The 20230-nt window shown below is 46.1% G+C and overlaps 1 protein-coding gene across 4 annotated transcripts in view; it reads right to left on the bottom strand.

Moving 5' to 3' along the window:
* The window catches only part of LOC307049155 (protein argonaute-1), a gene marked incomplete at both ends in the record, with an annotated part of 29285 nt that extends 13940 nt beyond the window's left edge, over positions 1-15345 (bottom strand). Inside the window, 11 exons of one of the 4 annotated variants that reach the window (XM_079698555.1) lie at positions 336-469; positions 596-727; positions 1099-1218; positions 5244-5391; positions 6050-6137; positions 6288-6422; positions 6647-6783; positions 7181-7362; positions 7805-7925; positions 10187-10370; positions 15321-15345. In XM_079698555.1, coding sequence (XP_079554681.1) covers positions 336-469; positions 596-727; positions 1099-1218; positions 5244-5391; positions 6050-6137; positions 6288-6422; positions 6647-6783; positions 7181-7362; positions 7805-7925; positions 10187-10370; positions 15321-15345 — 1406 coding nt within the window. Of the gene's footprint in view, positions 1-335; positions 470-595; positions 728-1098; positions 1219-5243; positions 5392-6049; positions 6138-6287; positions 6423-6646; positions 6784-7180; positions 7393-7804; positions 7926-10186; positions 10371-15320 lie in introns of those variants that run through there. The other 3 variants (XM_079698556.1, XM_079698557.1, XM_079698558.1) reach the window with 3 other exon arrangements.
* Between the last annotated feature and the right edge of the window lie 4885 nt (positions 15346-20230).

The raw sequence follows: 20230 nt of genomic DNA, 5'->3' as shown, positions 1-20230 counted from the left end.
TTAGGTACAATGTTGGCACAAACATTATAGTCATCACTACTACTGTTTACCACCCGTGTTAATAATTGTAACAATAAAATAATTCAGGTCTCCCTTAGGAGATTCATGTCCTGAAATCATCATCTCTGACACAGATATGGCTCCTTATCAAGACTCCTGACCACAGATGGACAGAAAAGAAGCAGGCAGAAGTGTGAGCCAGACAGCACAGGTGGGGAGAGTCAAGACTCAGAAAGAACAGACTACAGATCAAATCGTGGCCCCCTGGGAGTAGAGGAAGTTAGGCAGCTCTAGGGTCCTTCCCACCCTTCCATCCATACACCCAACCTCCTTACTTGAGCACTTCTTCTCGACACTGTTTTTGGGGTGCGAAGCAGGCAATGGCCCAGACTTTGATCTCAATTCCATTGTAGAACTGTTTCCCCCGCATGTCCCAGACACCCTGATTGGGTGTGGCAATGGCCCGGTTCTGAGGATAGGCAAAGGGGGAGTCCAGGTGAGCCTCAGTAGAGCCAGGTGGGTAGGGGAGCAAAAGCCACTGGCTATATAACCCAACCTCCCCCCACATGTCCCAGAGATGTTGTCTGGCCCTGACCCTGCTCACCCGGCCGCCGTACTGCAAGATGGGCGCCGGCAGCACTCGCCCTGTCACCTCCGTCATGTCATCCTTCACCTTGATCCCAAATTCCTGGATGTAGGGATCCAGGTTGTAGCTGGCATTCTTCATCTGTAAGACAAAAGAAGGGGATCTCAGGAGAGCAGTAGCTTGGCAATACTGCTCACCCTCCAGGTCCCAAGCAGAAAGCCCTGAAGAACAGCTGAGGCTGGCAAGAAATAGCCCTAAAAAGGGGGTTGGGGGGAAGTGGAAGATGAGGTAAGTGGGAATAGATAACATAGGGAAGTAATACAGGAGAGAAAAAGAGATAGGAAACAAAGTAGCTACAGGGTCAAGAAGCAAGAGCAGTCCTATGGAGTCCCAGGTAACAAATCCAGACTTTTGTTTTCCTAAGGGTCCTGCCAGGGCAGAAAGGCATTTATGCTACCAGGGACTCCCATGACTGAGCAACCAAGCATACGTTTCTCTGCATCCTCACTGACCAGGCGGCTGATCTCCTCTTGTCTGTCTGGGGCCGATCTAGCTGTAGCCTTTATCATGGTTGAAGTCTGGTTGTCAGTCAGCTTCTTAATGCAGCGCTGCCCAGCTACAATGTTACAGACCTAAGGAAACAAGAATATGCACCGCTGGCTTGAGTATAGTTCACCCTATACCCGGAGCCCCATAGTAAGGGAAGAGGACTTGGCTGTCAGTCCTAGAAACGGACTAGAAAATCCCTTGTGCATAGACAGTTAAGTTAGAAAATATCCACGTGCAATACAAAAGGTAATACAGCCACTTTGTGATTAAGAGCTTAGGATCCAGAGGCAGATCTGGGCTCAGGGCTCATATATTAAATAGGGAGAACAGTAACAATCTCCTAGGACTGTCTGGAGACTAAATTAAATAAAGCACTTAAAGAACCAAGTACAGTTCTGAACATTGTAAACACTCAGTAAGTTGTAGCATAAATTATTATTTACCAAAGAACCCAGTCTAGAGCTCTTCTTAATACTAAAAAAACGCAATACACACAAACTGGATGCCTAGGTAGTAGACAGCTCTCCAACGGTAGCAGGCAGTCAGTCGTTCCACACTGCAACACACCAGGAGAACTGACAGTGACTCTTAACTCTTGAGCCCGAGCCTACAGATGATCACTGAGCCCCTGGACTACAGAAATCACTGTCTGCTGACTGACAGTGTGCTCTGTTGTTGTGATGAACATCCTGCCACATGGTTCCTCTGTACTGGGCCCAAGAGAACACAATGGAGATCAGAAAAGGCTTTCTAGTCATATATAAGACTTTCATTGCCCAATATACTATATTCAGGAAGCAGTGAACAGGAAGCCTTTTGGCAAAGTAGAGAGAACTCAAGAACACTTGAGTTTGAAGTCCAGCTTTGCCAATTCTAGAAGATGCTACCTTGGGCAGGACTCTTAACCACTCTAAGACTCTGCTTCTTTAATTTTAGCCACCGGAAAAAGCACTAGCTGTCTCTTGAAGCTGTTGTGAGGATTCAGATGAAATGAAATATAAAACTTGTTCCCATAGGGCCAATACACTAAGTACTGCTTCTCTGCCTAACTTCCAGAGTTCATGCTGAACAATGGTAGGGAAAACCAGGACAAGGTCACCTGCCCTTAAACTCTGTACCTCAAAGAATGAGTCAATTCCCTTAATGAAAATCCAAAATTGTTAAAATTTGTGAGGTTGCTCTCTTGAAGGTAACAAAGTTGTAGAACTCTTTACGGATAATTTCAACTACAGAATCAACACTGGAAAAAAGGCTAAAGCAGGGATGTAGAGAAATTGGACCCCTTGTGCATTGCTGGTGGGCATGTAAAATGGTACAGCTGCTGTGGAAAACAGTAGGGTGATTCCTCAAAAAATTAAACACAGAATTACCATATGATCCAGTAATTCCACTTCTGGGTATGTACTCAAAAGAAATGAAAGCAGGGACTAGAACAAATATTTGTATGCCTATATTCATAGAAGCATTACTCATAATAGCTAGAAGGTGAAAGCAACCCAAGTGTCCATCAATGAATGAACAGATAAACAAAATGTGGTATATACACACATCAAAATATTATTCAGCCTTAAAAAGGAAGGGAATTCTGACGTATGCTACAATATAGATGAACCCTGAAGACATTATGTTAAGTGAAATAGGCCACTTAAAAAAAGGCCATATATTATATAATTCCATTTATATGAAATGTCCAGAATAGGCAAATCCACAGAGACAGAAGTAGATCAGTGGTTAGTAGGGTCTGGTGAGGAGGGCAGAAGGAATGGTAAGTGACTATTAATGGGTATGGGCTTACTTCTGGGGGCGATGAAAATGTTTTAGAATCAGACAACGGTAATGGTTGCGCAACTCTGTGAATTAACTAAAACCCACTGAATTGTACATTTTAAGAAGGTGAGTTTTATGGAATATGAATTATATCTCAATAAAGCAATTCTAAAAAAAAAACTATCACCTACAATAGCCTATGTGATTTGACCCCGTACCTCTCTCCAAAATCATCTCCTACTACTTCTCCCCTCATACACTACATGCCAGCCACTAAGCCTTCTGTCTCTCTAAGAAGATCCAAGCTCCCTACTGCTTTAGAGCCTTTGTACTCACTATTAAACTCTTGCCTGGAAGGCTCTTCCTTCAGGTTGTAAAAGGTTGGTCCTATCTCATAATTTGGGACTCAGCTCAAATGTCTCCTAAAAGAAGCCTTCCCTGATGGTCCAGTGGTTAAGATTCCGCACTCACACAGGTTCGATCCCTGGTTGGGGAAGTTCCACATGCCGTCAGTGTGGCCAAAAAGAAGAAAAAAAAAAGAAACCTTCTCTGACCACAATAACTAAAGTGAATCTCCAACCCTCTCCACCCTTATGACTATCCCCTTAACCTGTTTTATTATTCTTATAGCACTTACCACCAACTGAAACTATCTTATTTATCAATTTATTATCTATCTCCCCCTTCTAGATTATAAGCTCCATGACAGCAGGGACCTTATCTGTCTTGTTAATCTCTGCTTTCCCCACACCTAAGAGCGTATGACTCATAGTAGGAGTTCAATAAATATTTGTTAAATAAACAAGCAACAGTAAAAATCAAAATACATAAGTTATTCACCTTGGAAACTATTGTTTAAACAGAAGTAATGTCAATTTGCTAACAAATCTCAGCTTGCAGTAGATATTACCCAAAGCCTATCTACTTAGCTGTAATTGCCGTTAAAGGCTTCTGTTTACATCTCAGAGAACATACTGTCTTCATCCCACTTTCTGTGCATCAGCAGCTATTATTAAGTCAGAGTTCTTGGGCTTTGGGATCTCTTCTCCCCTCAGCCTAATTTCCTCTGGTTAGTTCTGAAATCCCAAAAGCTCACAGAAGGCTTAAGTTTTGGTCCCAGCTATCTGACTCCTGCTGCTAGAACAGAGTAAGACGGTAATCTAGGCTAGTGCTTTTCCAACTAAAATGTTCTTATGAATCCTCTTTAGATTCTGTTAAAAGAGATACTGATTCAGTAGGTCTAGGTGGAACCTGAGATTCTGCATTTCAAACAAGCTCTCAGGTAATACCTATGCTCTTGGTCCACTGACCACACTTTGAGCAGCACTGGACTAGACAATGAAGCAGTCAGAGATAGTTTCTCATTAGACATTTTGGCTAGTGTATAGAAAACCAAAAACAGCCCAGTGGTTCTCCATTTGCATTCTATGACTTAATGCAAATGACTTAAGCGCATTACTATTCTTTCTTTAATTGCAGAATTTCAAAGGTCTGCTGAAGCATAAAAATATGACAAATCTCGGAGCGAAAACTTTTTCAAAAGGAACACATTGGGTTTCCCTCGTGGTGCAGTGGTTAAGAATCTGATGCCTGCCAATACAGGGGACACGGGTTCGAGCCCTGGTCTGGGAAGATCCCACATGCTGCGGAGCAACTAATAAGCCCATGCGCCACAACTACTGAGCCTGCACTCTAGAGCCCGCGAGCCACTACTGAGCCCTTGAGCCACAACTACTGAGCCTGTGCACCTAGAGCCTGTGCTCCTCAGGAAGAGAAGCCAATGCAATGAGAAGACCGCGCACTGCAACGAAGAGTAGCCCCCGCTTGCCACAACTAGAGAAAGCCCGCACACAGCAACGAAGACCCAATGCAGCCAAATATAAATTAATTAATTTTTTTTAAAAAAAGGAACACATTGATCACTGGGGATACAGGATTCACGTTACAGGTAACATTCATGTCCATTTTCTGTAAAATAAAGTATACTTGTATCTTTAGGTCATTTAGATCCCCAGCTCCAGACAAGGGAAAGAGAAATTAAGAGGACATGAGTGTAGGTATCTGAAATCTCTGTCCTGAATGAACTAATTACTTATTAAACAGTAAATACAGCTTTCGCCTCTGCCTGGCAGTCCTGAAAGAATACGAGAGCAGGATGCGGGATAAGTAAAGAACTCAGCAGTTAAGAGCGAGGCCTACATTTCACAGAATGACCTCCCAGAACATCAATTTTCCAAACCTAAAAATGATGAGAGACTACAAATGGAAGAAGAGACCTCTGATGATCAGTGTGCAGGTACCATGTTTGTTCCCCAGCCAGGCCATTACTTGGCAGTCTCACCTCTAGGGGCAGGTAGGTATGCTTTTGTTCCTGGCCAACTTGCAGGCAGGGCAGGTGGGGATACTTGAGCTGAAGGTTATATTTCTGCTTGAAATACTGTGCCACTGTGCACTCCACAGTCTGTCCACTCTCCAGCTGCAAGGGAAACCTGTTTGGGGGAAGGGAAAGAGGTGTCATAGCCCAGCATTCAGTAACACCTTTCTAGACCTACAACCATGGGAAGTGCCAGACTTGACTTCATCCCTATCCAACCTCTTTGAGCACTCCCACCACTCATGGGAAAGCAGAGGAAATACAGGGCTCCAAGAGTGAAGCCAAAGATTTGAAAGGCAAGTTCCACAATGGTCAGATGATATCTGACTCATCTGTATTTCTAGTGTTGTGCATGAAGCCTGACACACAGTAGGCACTCATAGTCCAGCACAGTCTGAGGTGAAGAAGGTAGATGGAATCAGTGACAACTTTCCCAAGGGTCTAGCCTAGGATCTCAACTTTCTTTTTCAGGAGGAAGAATAAGTTGAGAGAGATCCTAACATTTATAGAACTGAGAAAGAAGCCAGAGAAAGACACCTGCTCTCTAGTAAACGCCCAAGAAGGAAAGGTGGAGACCAAGAAGGTAAAAATGTTAGGGAGGGTATCAATGGATCTGGGAAGGTTAGGGGAGGGATGCCAAATTCCCACAGCTTATCTTCAAAAACAGGGCTCATCCTCAGGGTCAGGTGTGAGTGCAGAGAAAGTGAACAGAGTATGTTGAAATATCGGCCCTCTTCCACCAACAGTATGGCTTAGCAGCCCTGTCAACTTACGTCTGATGGCTGGCAGGGCGGCGGGTAACATTACACACGCGGTATTTCCTCTTCATCTGTCCACAGTGGGTCACTTCCACCTTCAGGCCTGGGATACACACACTGCTTGTCAGGGTTGGAAAAGGTTGCTCATGTGCCCAGGCTTGGCCTCTCCCCTGAATATATCCCAAGGGGATTTCCTTTTAGGACTAAAGAGAAAGTAGCATTGATTCCCCTCCCCGCCTGGTTGGGTCCTCACCCTTGATCTCCTTGGTGAAGCGCACACGCTGAGAGTCCGTGAGGGGCTTGGGCTGCTCATCTATGTTCCTGATGTCCAGCACCTCACACATGAACTCAATCACTGGCTGCGCCTTGTAGAAGGCAGTGGCTGAGACTGTGGGGACATGGTAGGTACAGCTCAGCTCAGGTTCTGTCTTCCAGAATAAATGGAAGCACTGCTCTTTACACCCTCTTCTTTATAGGGTATTGGGATGGGGGAGGGGTCCCAGGGCTGTAGGGATTAGACTAGGAGTGTGGTTACAGAGCTGGGAGGGATGAGGCTGGGAGTGTGGTCACTGGATGCAGGGTGCCCCTGGCTCCATAGCTCTCCCCACTCACCATCAATGTTGAGCATCATCTTCCACATGGCAGGGCGCACAGACTGGTGAAAGCCGAACCAGACCTCGCGCCCACCCCCCAGCGGGTGGTAGTAGCCCTCAGGCGGTGAGAAGAAGGAGCGGCCCACAGGGGTGTACCTGGCAGGGACAGGCAGAGAACTGGTCCCTCGGGCACAGGCCCCCACCCTGTGAGGCATCCTGGGCACGGAGGAGCCCTGGCCTGGAAGGCAGGACACCAGGGCTTTAATTCCAGCTCTGATCCTTTACTAGTTGTGTGACTGACCTTGTGCAAGTCTCTCCCCTTTTACTGCCCTGCAGGGACAGATGGGGTGAGGTCCAAAGATATGTAAAAGGGACAGGGCCAAAGCTTTAAACCATCTAAATGTATATGCACACTTGCCTGGTATATGGTAGGGCTTCAAAGAATTTTTATTTGAAAGGCACACGGTGGGACCTTAATATATGCTCATTCCCCTCCTCCTCCCACAGCACTTCTGCCACCACTTGTAGCCCAGATACTAACTACACCCAGTACCTCATGGATGCCAGGTGCCTCATGGCCACATCCAGGGCTTGCACAGACTCCAGGGGAACGGGGATCTGGCCACTAACCAAGGCCTCATGCAGCATGCGCCAGCTCACAATGGCTAGCCACTTGATGGAGACCTTGAAGATTCGATCCTTCCCTTCCCCAGGGATTGTCACCTCAAAGTCAACCTTCAGGAAAGAGAAGGGGATGAAAGATTGCTGATGCTGTCCCACGGTCCAATATTCCTTGCCTTGCCCCTATTATCCTTCACCCCATAGATTTCCCAAGAATCTGCTTCTTAAGCTGATAGGGACTCACAATGAAAACTTCAGAGTAAATCCAGCCCCTCAGTCTCCAGCCACCTTGGCTCAGCGTATCTGTCCCTCTCAACCACACTTAGTAGGAAGTCCCTTAGGTCTATTTTAAGTCTAATCTCAGTCTGTTTGGACAGGGACAGACATACAGGAGGCTAAATAAACATCAGCACCTACCCATCCCTCACCCTAAAACACATTTTCTCAGCACAAAAGACGAAAGGGATCTCCGGACTGCCAGACTCCAAACAGGCTTAGTTGAGTCCTGTCCCTCCCCAGACCCCTGACACAGGTCCAGCCTGACTCCCAGCCTTACCCGCTCATTGCCAATGGGCAGTGCTGTGACAGTGTAAATGTTCTTCTTTCCATCATACACGGGCTTGCGATCACCAAAGATCTGAGGCTTGAAATGCTGGACCATGTATTCCACCACTTCCCTGTGGGGAATGGGAAAGGCCAGTGGAAGCTGAAAGACTGCCACTTCAAGCTCTTGGAAGTAATTTAAACTCCAAGCAATGTCCCATCTACTATATTCTGTCCTACCAGCTACTAATCTCTATTCTAAGCAGTGCTTCTCAAGCTTCAACATTCATATGAATCACCTAGAGATCTAAAATGCAGATTCTGATTCAGCAGATTTAGAGCAAAGTCTGAAATTCTATGTTTCTAACACGCTCCCAGGTGATATTTTTGGTCCTCGGATCACTAAGGCTCCGAAGGACCTAAAAGAATGGTTGTGAGTGCCTTCCGAGCAGAGGGCGGGGCTGAGGGGAGAAGGGCTTAATCTCAGGGTCTGTCCAGAATCAGGAACAAAATCTAGGCTGTTCCAATCCCCAAGCTGATGATCAAGAAAGGTAGATGGGAAGAAACCTGAATTGGAATAGGAATAAAGTGTGGAAGAAGAACCTCATCTCTTCCATCTCTCTGAAGTCCTTAGTTCTACCACCCTGTTTTCTCTCCATTATCATCTCTTTCTTGATTTCACTTCCCGTCCTCTGCTACTTAAGATTCCAGAGTATCCATCTAGCCTTCAAAATCCCAGTCCATCCAACTATCTGAACCCTTCGCTTTTTAAACCAAAGCTCTTGAATACTATTGGATAAAAAGACTCAAACTATACATTGGAAGCAACTGTAAACACACGGTTTTAATGCCAATTAGGCCTCAGTGCTGCCCAGCAATCTTTTTCATATCTCTGATTGCTTCCATCCTCATAGATTGTGTCAAACTTTCTCCACTACCCCCCTAACGACAGAATCCACTCCTACCTCAGATCAAAAAGCATCTTTAATAATTTTGAAAGGAGTAGAACAAAGAAGGCAAGGCCACCCTCAAGTTCCCAGACATATAAACAAATATTTATATACACTTGCCTCTTTTCCTCTTTCTTTCCTCTCACACTTGAAATATCCCTTCCATATATAATTTTTAAACATCTGAAAATATGTTCAACTTCACTCAGTAGAGAAATACAATTTAAAATTAGACCAAGATATAATTCTCTACTTATCAGAATGACAACAATTAAAAAATCCAATATACTGAATTGGTGCGGATATGGGGGGATACCTTACTGATGGGAGTATAAATTGGTACAACTTACCTTAAAAAAAACTGGCAACATCTTAAAAATTTTAAATGTATTATGCCAGCAATTCCAGCCTAGGAACTTATCCTACAGATACACTTGTATCTGCGTGCAAAAATGTATCTATATTAATATTCTACACAGTTTCATTTTTGTAGCAAAAGTTTAGATTCAACCTAAATGTTCTTGAATAGATTTATTAAATAGGTTACAACATATCCATTCAATGGAATATCTATGAAGCTATGCAAAAGAATGAGACAGATATGTAGGTACTGATATGTATTACTTTCCAAATTATATTGTTCAGTGGAAAAAAGCAAGGTGCAGAGCAGTGTATATAAGATTCTGTATCCTGTGTGCTTTAAAAATGTTCTATAAACATATATGCTTGCATATGTATAGAAAAATATCTGGAAGTGTACTCAAGAATGGTAATAATGAATGCATCTGGGGAAAGGAACTAGGAGACAGGAGGCCAGGGTAATACGAGACATTTTTCATTGCTACTCTTCCCGTAATATTAAAATTTTTTTTTACATTGTGCATATATATATATGTCCTCCTGCCTCAGCAAGGACATCCCACTCATTCCTCTCCTCTCTGTCTTGTACCTTTAACCTCTGCTGCACTAGCTCCTTCTCGGTTTATAAACATACCCATGTCTCATTCTTAAAAACTTTTCATTTATTCATTTCAACAAATAATGAAATGCAGTAGGCACTATACTTGACCCCTATAATCTTCTCTAGCCAACATATCCCCTCTCTCCCCATGCTTCACTATCAAGCTATCTAGAAAAAAGCTATCTGTTCTCACTATCCCTACCACATTACCTTCCATTTATTCCTTAACTCAGTTAGATTACCAGCCCAACTCCTCTACTGAAACTACTGTGGCAAAAGGTACCAATTGTCTCCTAATAGCCAAAGCCAGTGATATTTTTCAACATTTACCTTACTTAGAATCTCTTCCTCAAGAACTTTCTTGAGTTTGGTGATATCACCCTCTACTAGTTTTTCTTTTACACCTCTGGATTCTCTTTTAAGGCTGTGAGACTCAGGAAAATAAGGACTACTGGACTTAGTGGCTTAAACGTGCATTACTTACCTGTTGACTCTGCGAGGACACTTATCCGGCTTGATATCCACCTCGTAGTGGTAGACGTCGATCTTAGGGATGTCCACTTCAAAGTAGTTGGCCAGGAGCTTGATTGGTTTCCCCACGGTGCCAATGCCAGGCCGGCGAGGTGCCTGGAACACCTGCTGCAGGGGGGGCAGGTAGGTGCCTGCAGCTACAAGACAGAGAGGCTGGTGAGGGTAGAGTCTGGTAATCTCCTTACCACTCTGATCAGAGAAGGCACAAGGCCTCCTAGAATGGGAGCAGCAAAGTGTAGGAAAAGCCTCTTTCCTGCCTACCCAACCCAACTGAGGGCTTCCACTGGCTGAAACAACCCAGGCTCATTTTTTAAAAACTGTTTCCAGTTAGGAAAATTACCCTTGTCGTCTATCTTAAATTCATCAAATGAGTATGTAATATCTTCGTATTACATGTTAAGTAGACGGGCTAAATCTGGCTCTAGTAACAAAACTCTTTCTTCCCTCTACTAGATGAAGACTCCTTCAGGTATCTAGCAGACCAAGAAAGCCTTATTATCTGTCAGCCAGATGCTCACTTCACTCATCACCATCCTGAACACAAAACAGTATCATCTTAATGCTTCTCTGCACTGCAGGCAGGAGGAGGACCTAAAGAAGGCCAAGTGCGGGGGCGGGGGGATGCGGGGAGGCCACGCAAGGAAGAGGGCAGTGTCTGAGAAAAGATTCAGGCAACCGAATGGCTGAGGATGGAGCAGAAAAGGAGAAAAGGCTAAAAGGACAGATTCTGGAGACTAAGGAAAGGAGAGAGGCTGGAACTGGAGGTCACAGCCCAAAAATGCTTGAACTGGGAAGGAGGAAAGGCTGGAGTTAGGGGCTGGGGCAAGATAGTTTAGAGTTGAGAGCCTGGGCAAGAAGCAAGGCTGCAAGTGGGGAGACAATGAAGAAGTTCAAAAGAAGAAAAGGCTAAGGAATGAAGACAGGCTAAATATAGGAGACTGAGGCAAGAGTAAACTAGAGTAGAGGACTTGGGAAGGAGGGGTAGACATTAGCATCCTGGAGAAGACGAGATTACTGCTTCTGGGAAGAAGAATACAAGATTCTTTCCAGGCCCACAGCTCCTTCTACACAGAGGGCCCAGACAGTAGCAGAAGGGGTTTAAGACAGAGGCAGCCCTTGGGAAAGGGCTAGGGCAGGGCCATCTCCCACTACTTTCTCCTCTATTGCCACCAGTCTGATTGCTGCCCCTGGTTTTATTTTCTAGCTTGAGGGGAAAGGGAAGAAAAGAGGAAACTGCCTAAGAGAACCCTCTGTCAGCGTCTACTATTGTCTTTGCCAGCAGAGGACCAGCCCAGGTGGGAGGAAAGAGGGACAAAACAGCCCAGAACCTCCCATTACCAGAGATCTGCTTTCACAGTTGGCGAGGCTGGGGGGATGGGGCATATCCTCAGCCGGGGGGTCAGGAAGAGGTCAGAACCATTCAAGGGAGGGGCATGCTTTCCAGAGCTAAGCTGCTGTGTCTCCTTCTAACCACCTGTCAAGCCTACCCTACTCCATAGACAGGGAAACACAGATGGGAATGGTGGCCCAGCCTGGGGAGCAAAGGCCTTCAGGATTCAGCTACCTGGGGAAGGGAAAGCTTAACTACTAGCACCTGGCCACATACCCCAGAAAGAGCTGAACAGAAATTATACACAAGCCATAGATAAACGTATACATCCAAACACATACTTAGACCTGGACAGTGTACCTTCATACACATACCCCTCACCAGCCTAGATTGTGAGTTCTTCAAAGATACAGACTGTATCTGCCTTGGTCACTGCTAAATCTCCAGTGCCTGGCATATAGGTGTTCAATATACAGATACTAAATGAATTAACAAACAGATCCATAGACACACCACAAAGAACACACAAGCATACACAGCACACAAACACACAAACACCTGCACACTGCTCAGAAACAATTATAAACCCAGCACAGGACAAACATGACCCTAGTGGAAGTAGCTGGTAAGAGATACCCTTTCCCTCCCCAAGTTCTTACATTCCATTCACCTCCTTAGCCTCCCAGGCTGAATAATTGTTAGGAGCCTTGGGAGAAAGACATCCCCTAGAGCTAGGGGCTGGGTAGAAATGATGGGGGATGGGACAGACACTCTAGCCTCAAAGCTTTCTCTCCCCCAGAAACAGGACTACACACCAGACTTAGCCTTAGGCACCCTCCACTCCTAGGAGGCTTTGGAAAAACAGGGAGCCCCCACCCTCCCCTTCATACCCAAACTAGGGAAGGCAGGAGGAAGAGAGAACCTCTCTCCCACTCCACTCCCCTGCAAGCCTTACAGCAGTACAAAGTTCCTCCCCTAACCCCACCCTGCCCCCAGCTTTTAGTCTGAGAAAGGGAGACACTTCCCTTCAGACCCAGACAGGGACAGACGGCCACTTTGTGATGCAGATGAGGGCCCCAGCACAGAGGACAAAGCTTGGGCCTTGGGGGAAAGGGGCGGGGCCCTTCCCTGCAGACAAAAGCAAGGAGGGAGGGGCTATGAAAAGGACACTCCCCCTCCCCCATCCTCAACCAGCCCTGAGAAGGAAAAGTAACAGAGCTGAAAGGCCTGGCTCAGGGATTCCTTCCCTGCAGTTCTGAGGCCCACATACCTCCCAATAAGCTAGCCCACTCAAAAGACAAACTCAAGGCTGGGTTAGCTGTCCGGTAAGCAAAGAGTAAAAGGCCAATCGTTCCAAAAAGAATTTGTCCACACACTGAGTACACACAAATTATTAAATATCCACACATGTGCTTAACCCATTTATGTTCACACTGGAATGTGATTCAATTCAAAAAATAAAGACGTACTTGTGTCAGGGCCTAGACATTCGTTGGTTCCACAGATAAATCAGACACCACCTCTACCCTCTGGGAGCTCCCAGTCCAGTATATGTGCTTGTAACACACCTGAGCACAGAAGGCACACCTGGCCCAGTGAAGCCAGCAACAATACCTTGCTTTGTGTACATACTGTGTCCTCAAACCTCCAAGAAAATAGTCCGAGCCTAGGAAGGAGGCAGTTATGGGATCCCTCCACTCACAGCTTCCAGAATGAATTTCAATTACACCTTTTGATGAGGTAAAGCCTGCCCCATTAGGCTACAGCCAACTCCAGATACCAGGCTCTAGTTCCTTCCCTAGAAGCTATAAATATGTAGCATGAACCAAAAAAGAAGTCAACTTTTTCATCACTCTAGAGACCATTAGGAATTCATCATAATAGATCATTAGCAGGCTGGTATGGGTGCCAGCTCCCAGCAATCCATCTGGACCTCTGTGACCTCTACTACTCTAGTCCCTGGGTTGCTGCAAGTAGTCTCCAGCCCAGAAAACCAGGAGAGCTCCTGGAATGGAGAAAGGGGCCTAAGGGAAGGAAGAAGTCGTTTTCTGAAGTCAGTTGCTCCCTGCATCCCACCTTAAGGTTTACACAGCCTTTACAAGGTTGTTTTTGTCCTGGGGAAAGTAGTCACTAAGTACTTATAGATCACTGAATGGATGACTGAATGAGTCGGCAGGAGCTATTTCCTTAAGGGGATTAGATCTGGTATAAAAGACAAAGATGCTTCAACGAGAAATGAAATTCCTGTCCCAAATGGAAATCCTATTCCGCCCCACCCCCCCGCCCCCGAGATCAAATGGAAGGAAGTAGTGAGACAAGACCTAAAGGATTCCCAGGTCCAGACTGCTCCTCCCATCAAAAGGGTAAGAGACAGGACACAGGAGGTGCCACCACTACACAACACATCCAGGGTCTCTGGTCTTCTTGGGACAGCCTTGCCTCAGTTTCTCCTCTATTCTTACCGCCTTTTCTCCTGATTGTAAATAAGGAGAAGTTAAGGCTATCACCTGGGACACCATGGTGAAGGCTATAGACTTCCCCCTATCCCAAACAACTTATTTGTGACAAAAGGCTAGCTTGACGACCTTGGGTCTAATAACATGGCCCTGACAGTTTCTGGGGAGTAGAGAGAGGAAAAAGAAAAGATACTCAGTGGGGGACAACAAACATAAAAATATTAAGCTATAGAAAGATTAGGCTGTCGACTCAGGAGACATTCAATAGAGAGGTCATTTTCCTTGGATTAAAAGATCCCAACTCTGCTCACTGTTGGTCCGGGCAAACCAGGCAGAAAACCCCTTCTAGGTAAACCTGGTCCTGGCCTTGGTACCTCAGTAACCAACACATTTTTTAAGGCCTGTCTTCAAGGAAAACCCGTCCATAACCTAAAACATTGCTTCCATCCCAGTCTTTCCTCATCCCAGTGGCAGAATAAGGCACTTTAGCAGTTTCCCTCAACCTATTCTTGGCAAATTATGACTGAAGGTTTTCAGGGCCAAGTGCAAGAGCCCCAAGATGGGGAAGGGGCCCATTTCCACTTGTACTCTGCCAGCATAACCTAAGAGAGACTGCCCAACAGTGCGCTCCTTTTTCCAAGCCAACCTGCGGGTCTGGGGGTGGGGGGTTCGGGCGGCCACGCCCCCACCACATCGGGCAACCCGTTCCAGCTGCCACCTCCGCGCATGCTCCGGCGCCTCCGCTCCATCTCCCTAGATTGGGTGGTGGGGGGGGATCCCGGGGCTGGATCCCCACCCACTGCCCCCTGACCCTCGCCCCCGCGTCAGGCCCGGCTGGGGCGGAGCTCACAGCCCAGCTCTGGCGCCTTCTCCCAAAAGACATCAGCCCAGCCCAGCCCGGCTGAGCCCCCGCCCCCGGCATGCGGCAGCTCTGGGCCCATCTGTGTCGACCCCCTCCTCTCCTGGACACCTGGGGCCCGCCCCCTGCCACCTGCCGGGCCTCTCCCTAGGCCTCCCGGGATCTCCGAGTGTCCCTACGTGCGTTGAGGCCCTTCTCCCAGAGCACTTCCCACCTCCAGGAGTGCATACAGCCTCCTTTGATAAATGGCCCCCGTCTCAGAGCTCCCTTCACAAGGTTTCCCCCGGAACTGCACACAGCCCCCTTCAAACTGGGCCCCCCATCTCATAAGAGCCCCTTTCCTCACTCAGGAAACCTTTCCTCACTCGGAAATCCTGCTCTTCACGCGGGAGTCCCCTAGTCCTTGGAGCATGCACCGTGCCCCTCTGCCGGGGGCCCTTACCTGCTCCCGAGGGTCCCGCTTCCATCCCATATACCCGTGCGGAGGTCAGGCGGCCCGGAGACTGTGGAGTCCAGCGTGAAGGGCCTAGGTACCCCGCACTTTAGCTGCTTGGGCTCCCGGGCCGGGCTCGGCTACCCCCCCAAGCCCGGCCGCTCGCGCCGCCGCCCCCGCAGCCTCCGTTGCAGCCGCCGCCGCGGAGCCTGCAGCAGCTCCCCCAGCTAGCGCCCGGCCAGCTGCCAGTGCGCAGGCGCGACCGCCAGGCCCAGGGGGCGGACGGGAACGAGTCAAACGGGGCGCTCCGACAGCAACAAAGGCCAATGGAGAGGGGCGGGGGCACCGGGGACCGGAGGCAGCGGCCCCTGGCGGTCACCCGTCGCCATGCAGCCCGGCGAGAGGGCTCCGGTAAAGGCGCCGCGGAACCACGCAGTGGCTTAAGTGGGGCGGGGCGGGAGGACAACCCCCCGCAGCAGCCTCCGGCCTTGTCTTTTCCCCAAACCTGTCCCTCCAAGCCTACACACAGCCTCCCCCTTCACACAGGGCCACGCGCACATTTCCACCTCATTCCCAGGTCACCCTCACACACTCCGAGAGCCCCGTCACCCAGGGGCCCTGCCTCCCACCTCTCCTCCCAATCACCCTCATCCTTCAAGCTTCGGCTGCAAGCGATTGCCTCCGCGAAGCCTTTCTCCGTCCCTAGTCACTGAACTCACTGACGCCACCCTCTCTTCCAGGCCGACTACCGGGCGCTGAGACCACAGAAACGAATGAGACTGCCTACCCTGGAAGATGTCGCAGTCTCAACTTGAGTGCAGCTCCTGAGCTCTACCTGCGGGACCTGGGAAACACCTGTCTCCACTCTCTCATCTACAGCTTACGCCTGAACTCAGTCAATCCGCTTCTGCCCTCACCATGTCACTTAAAACACTTTTTGTGTCGAAATTCAAAGGATAATTTTCAACTCTTATTTCTCTGCAGCATCTGACACTTTGCCTCTCCTTCGTTTTTGAGGCTTCTACTTGGGCTTCAGCATTTTCTGAGGTCTCCTATTGCCTAAGCCCTTTTCAGCCTTCTTCAAGCGCCCCCCTCTTGCTTTTGATTCATTAAATAACAGTGTTCACCATGGTTTCAAACCCAGATCTCTTCTCATTCCACTCCCCACTTCTCCCTTAAAGGTCTCATCCATTCTTATGGCTCAACTATCCTTCCAAATCTCTATTTCCAACCACGTCTCAGACTCATATTTCCAAGTGTCTGCTGGACAGCTCCACCTGGATCTACCAGCACTTCAAATTTCAAGAGTCCAAAACCAAACTCTATCTTTCCCCCACAAACGTGCTTGTCCTATACCTCCTGTCTCTGCGAAGGGCACCTTCATCCCAGAAATGACAGTTTCTCTCTCTCCCTTGCTTCTTCCCCTATACAGCTGTTCACAAAGACCTGACATGGTTACCTCCTGAACTGCTCTCGCATGATCTCCCTGACTTTCTTCTGATGGCTCCTTGTGTTGGTGCAGACCTTTACCACACCTTGCCAAAAGTATCACAATTACCTCCTTGCTGGTCTCATGGTTTCGGGGAACATTTCTCCTATTTGGTCTGCATCAATTGATAGGTGGTAAGAGACCCCAGCTCAAACATCACTTTTCCATATATTCATTCATATGTATGCATCCATCTGTATTTTTTGATGCCTACTTTACACTAGATGCTGTGCAGAAGGCTAGAAACTTAAGAGAGAGACCATATCCAGTCGCTACCCATTGGGAAGATTAATTTCTGACACTTTTCATAGTATGCTTTGCTTTTCTCTAGAGAGGTTCTCAAATAGCAGACATCAGAATCACCTGGAGGGCTTGTTAAAACACTGAATGTTAAGCACCGCCTCCAGAATTTGTGATTCAGTAGGTCTTGAGTGGGACCCAAAGAATACATGTTTCTGGTAAGTTTCCAGATGGGGCTGCTGCTGCTGATCTGGGGACCACACTTGAAGAACTACTGCTCTACAAGATAAAGTTAAGAACAAAGACTCTAGAGCCACACTGTTTTGGTTCCAATCCTGGTGCTGCCATTTACTAGCTGTGAAAATTACTTAACTTCTCTGTGTCCCAATTTCCTCCTCCCCTATTTTAGGGGGTGAAAATAGTACCTCCCTCATTGGACTGTTATTAATATATATAAAGACCTTAGAACAGTACCTAGAAGAATGCAGGTGAAGTATTGGCTACTACCATAATTACTGTCTGTCTCTTGTACTACATTCTAAATTCTTTAAGAGCAGGGACCATATCAGATGCACTTCTGTCCCCCCTTAGTGGTTGGCACAAGCTGTGCCCAGAATGGTCAGTAAATTTGGGTTGATCTGTATCAAATAGATGGCATCAAAACATCCTCAGAAATAGCAAGATCTTTGCCTTGGTGTAACTAAGCTAGAAGCTCAGCATTCCTTAAGAAGAGTTTGAATCCCCTGTTCTAAATATGAAGCCTCACACTTAACTTTGTGGAAAGGCACTGGTCACTATTCTGATCCACCTCCAAAGTGGCTAGTGAAGTCAAGCCTGGTCCTGGCCTTGCAGGGTCTCTCTGCAGAGTGTCTTCATCATCAAGGATTTCACTCTTGGCTAGGCAAAGTGGTAGAGTATAAAGGAATTCCAGATAGTATCTTGTTTTCTTATTCAGACTTCTTCCAGTAACTCCTGATGTACCTTCCCAGAAAGCTATTGGCTCCTTCTGTTTCCAGTTCAATCCTTCCATCTCAATCCATAGCTAAGTCACACCCAAGGACCTCTGCTATGCAGGCCAGACCTCAGATCTTTCCACTTACACAACTTCCCTAAACCCAGAGTTTCCTGGCCCCAAAACAACAAGAATGGCCTAAGAAAAAAACTGTATCTCCATCTATACTTTCCTTTTTTAAAATATAAAAAAAACAGCCTGGGAACAATGAAATTAAGGTAGTATAGTAGACATAAAACAAATCGTATACCCTATTATCAGAAAATGAATCACTAACACCTCCTGCATGCACCATCTCTTTTTATCTATAATATAATGTATTTCTTATATAATATTTCAGGAGATAATTTTAAAAATCAGAAATCATGAACAATGGAATTAACAAATGTCACCTGGTACTTTGAAAAGACTTATGCAATTGGTAGACTTTTTTAAATTATGCTATCATTGACATACATAAACTGCACATAAAGTATACAATTTAATCAATTCTAACATATGTATCAACCTGTGAAACCGTCATCACAATCAAGACAGTGAACATATTTATCTCCCCAATTTTAAAACTCATCACAGAGATTTAACAAATACAAGGGAATTTTTTACATAACTATAGACTAATGAATTTGATACCTGATCAAAAGTTTAAACGACAATTTTTTTCCTTTAAAAAATTCAAAACAGAATAAAAAGCAAGAATTGAGCAACAATTAATGAGGACACTGAGAAAATTATCAAAAATTACCAAACAGCATCTGGCCCAGAAGGTTTACTGTGTAATATTTCCAACCATTCCTTAAAGAGATAATTCTGTTCCATGTTATATGAATGGTTCTAGAACATGAGAAAAAGGGGAATTTTCCTAATTTGTTCACAATAGCAGATAAAGATCCACATCTCTTATCATATGATGATATTACAAAAAGAGATCTCAGGAATATGGATGCAAAAATCACAAGTCAAATACTAGCCTACAGAATTCTGTAAGAGATTAATTAAAATTAGGATAATAATATTAACACTTAACATTATTAAGTATTTACTTAATATTAAGTGTCAGGCACTGTTCCAACACTTTACATAAGTTAACTCACATCATCCTCACAAAAATCCTGGTGCATCATAGAACATATAGGTGTGCTTGGGCTAAGAAGCAACAGGTCAATAAACAGCACAGGCAGGTACTATCATTAAAAATAAAGACACAGAGGGACTTCCCTGGTGATCCAGCAGTTAGGACTCCATGCTCCCAATGCAGGGGGCCCGGGTTCGATCCCTGGTCAGGGAACTAGATCCTGCATGCAGCAACTAAAAAAGATCCCACACACTGCAACAAAGATCCCACCTGCTGCAACTAAGACCCAGCGCAGCCAAATTAACTAATTAATTTTTTAAAAAATGAAGGGCTTCCCCGGTGGCGCAGTGGTTGAGAATCCGCCTGCCAATGCAGGGGACATGGGTTCGATCCCTGGTCCAGGAAGGTCCCACATGCCGCAGAGCAACTAAGCTCGTGTGCCACAATTACTGAGCCTGTGCTCTAGAGCCCGTGACCACATCTACTGAGCCCGCGTGCCACAACTACTAAAGCCCGCGTGCCACAACTACTAAAGCCCACGTGCCTAGAGCCCGTGCTCCACAATGAGAGAAGCCACTGCAACGAGAAGCCCGCGCACCGCAACGAAGAGTAGCCCCCGCTCGCCGCAACTAGAGAAAGCCCGCACGCAGCAACGAAGACCCAACACAGCCAAAAATAAATAAAATAAATTTTTTTAAAAACTAAAAAAAAAAAAAATGAAGACAGAGAGGCTAAGTAACTTGCTCAAGATCACACAGCTTGCAACTGGCAGAGGCAGTACATGAACCCATGCTGGATGGTTCCAGGGTCAACACTCTTTACAACACTATATGACATTATTATTAAAAGAGCAGCATATCACAAGCATAAGGGTAATTCAGGGATGGTTCAAAAATAAATATATACCATATATGTAGATTAACAAAAAATAAACAGGATAATTGTAATAGATAAAAATATTTGATAAATTTTAAGACCCATTCTTAATAAAAATAATTAAAATCAATCATCCTTAACAATAGAATATCTGTCTTTAGCTAGTGGAGAAGCAGAGATGCTTTCCTGTGTGTTTTTTTTTTTTTAGGGGGGGGTACGCGGGCCTC

Source organism: Hyperoodon ampullatus (assembly GCF_949752795.1).
Source record: "Hyperoodon ampullatus genome assembly, chromosome: 2".
Taxonomy (NCBI): Eukaryota; Metazoa; Chordata; class Mammalia; order Artiodactyla; family Ziphiidae; genus Hyperoodon; species Hyperoodon ampullatus.
The sequence above is the reverse complement of the archived record's forward strand: the minus strand, read 5'-3'. Positions and strand labels throughout refer to the sequence as shown.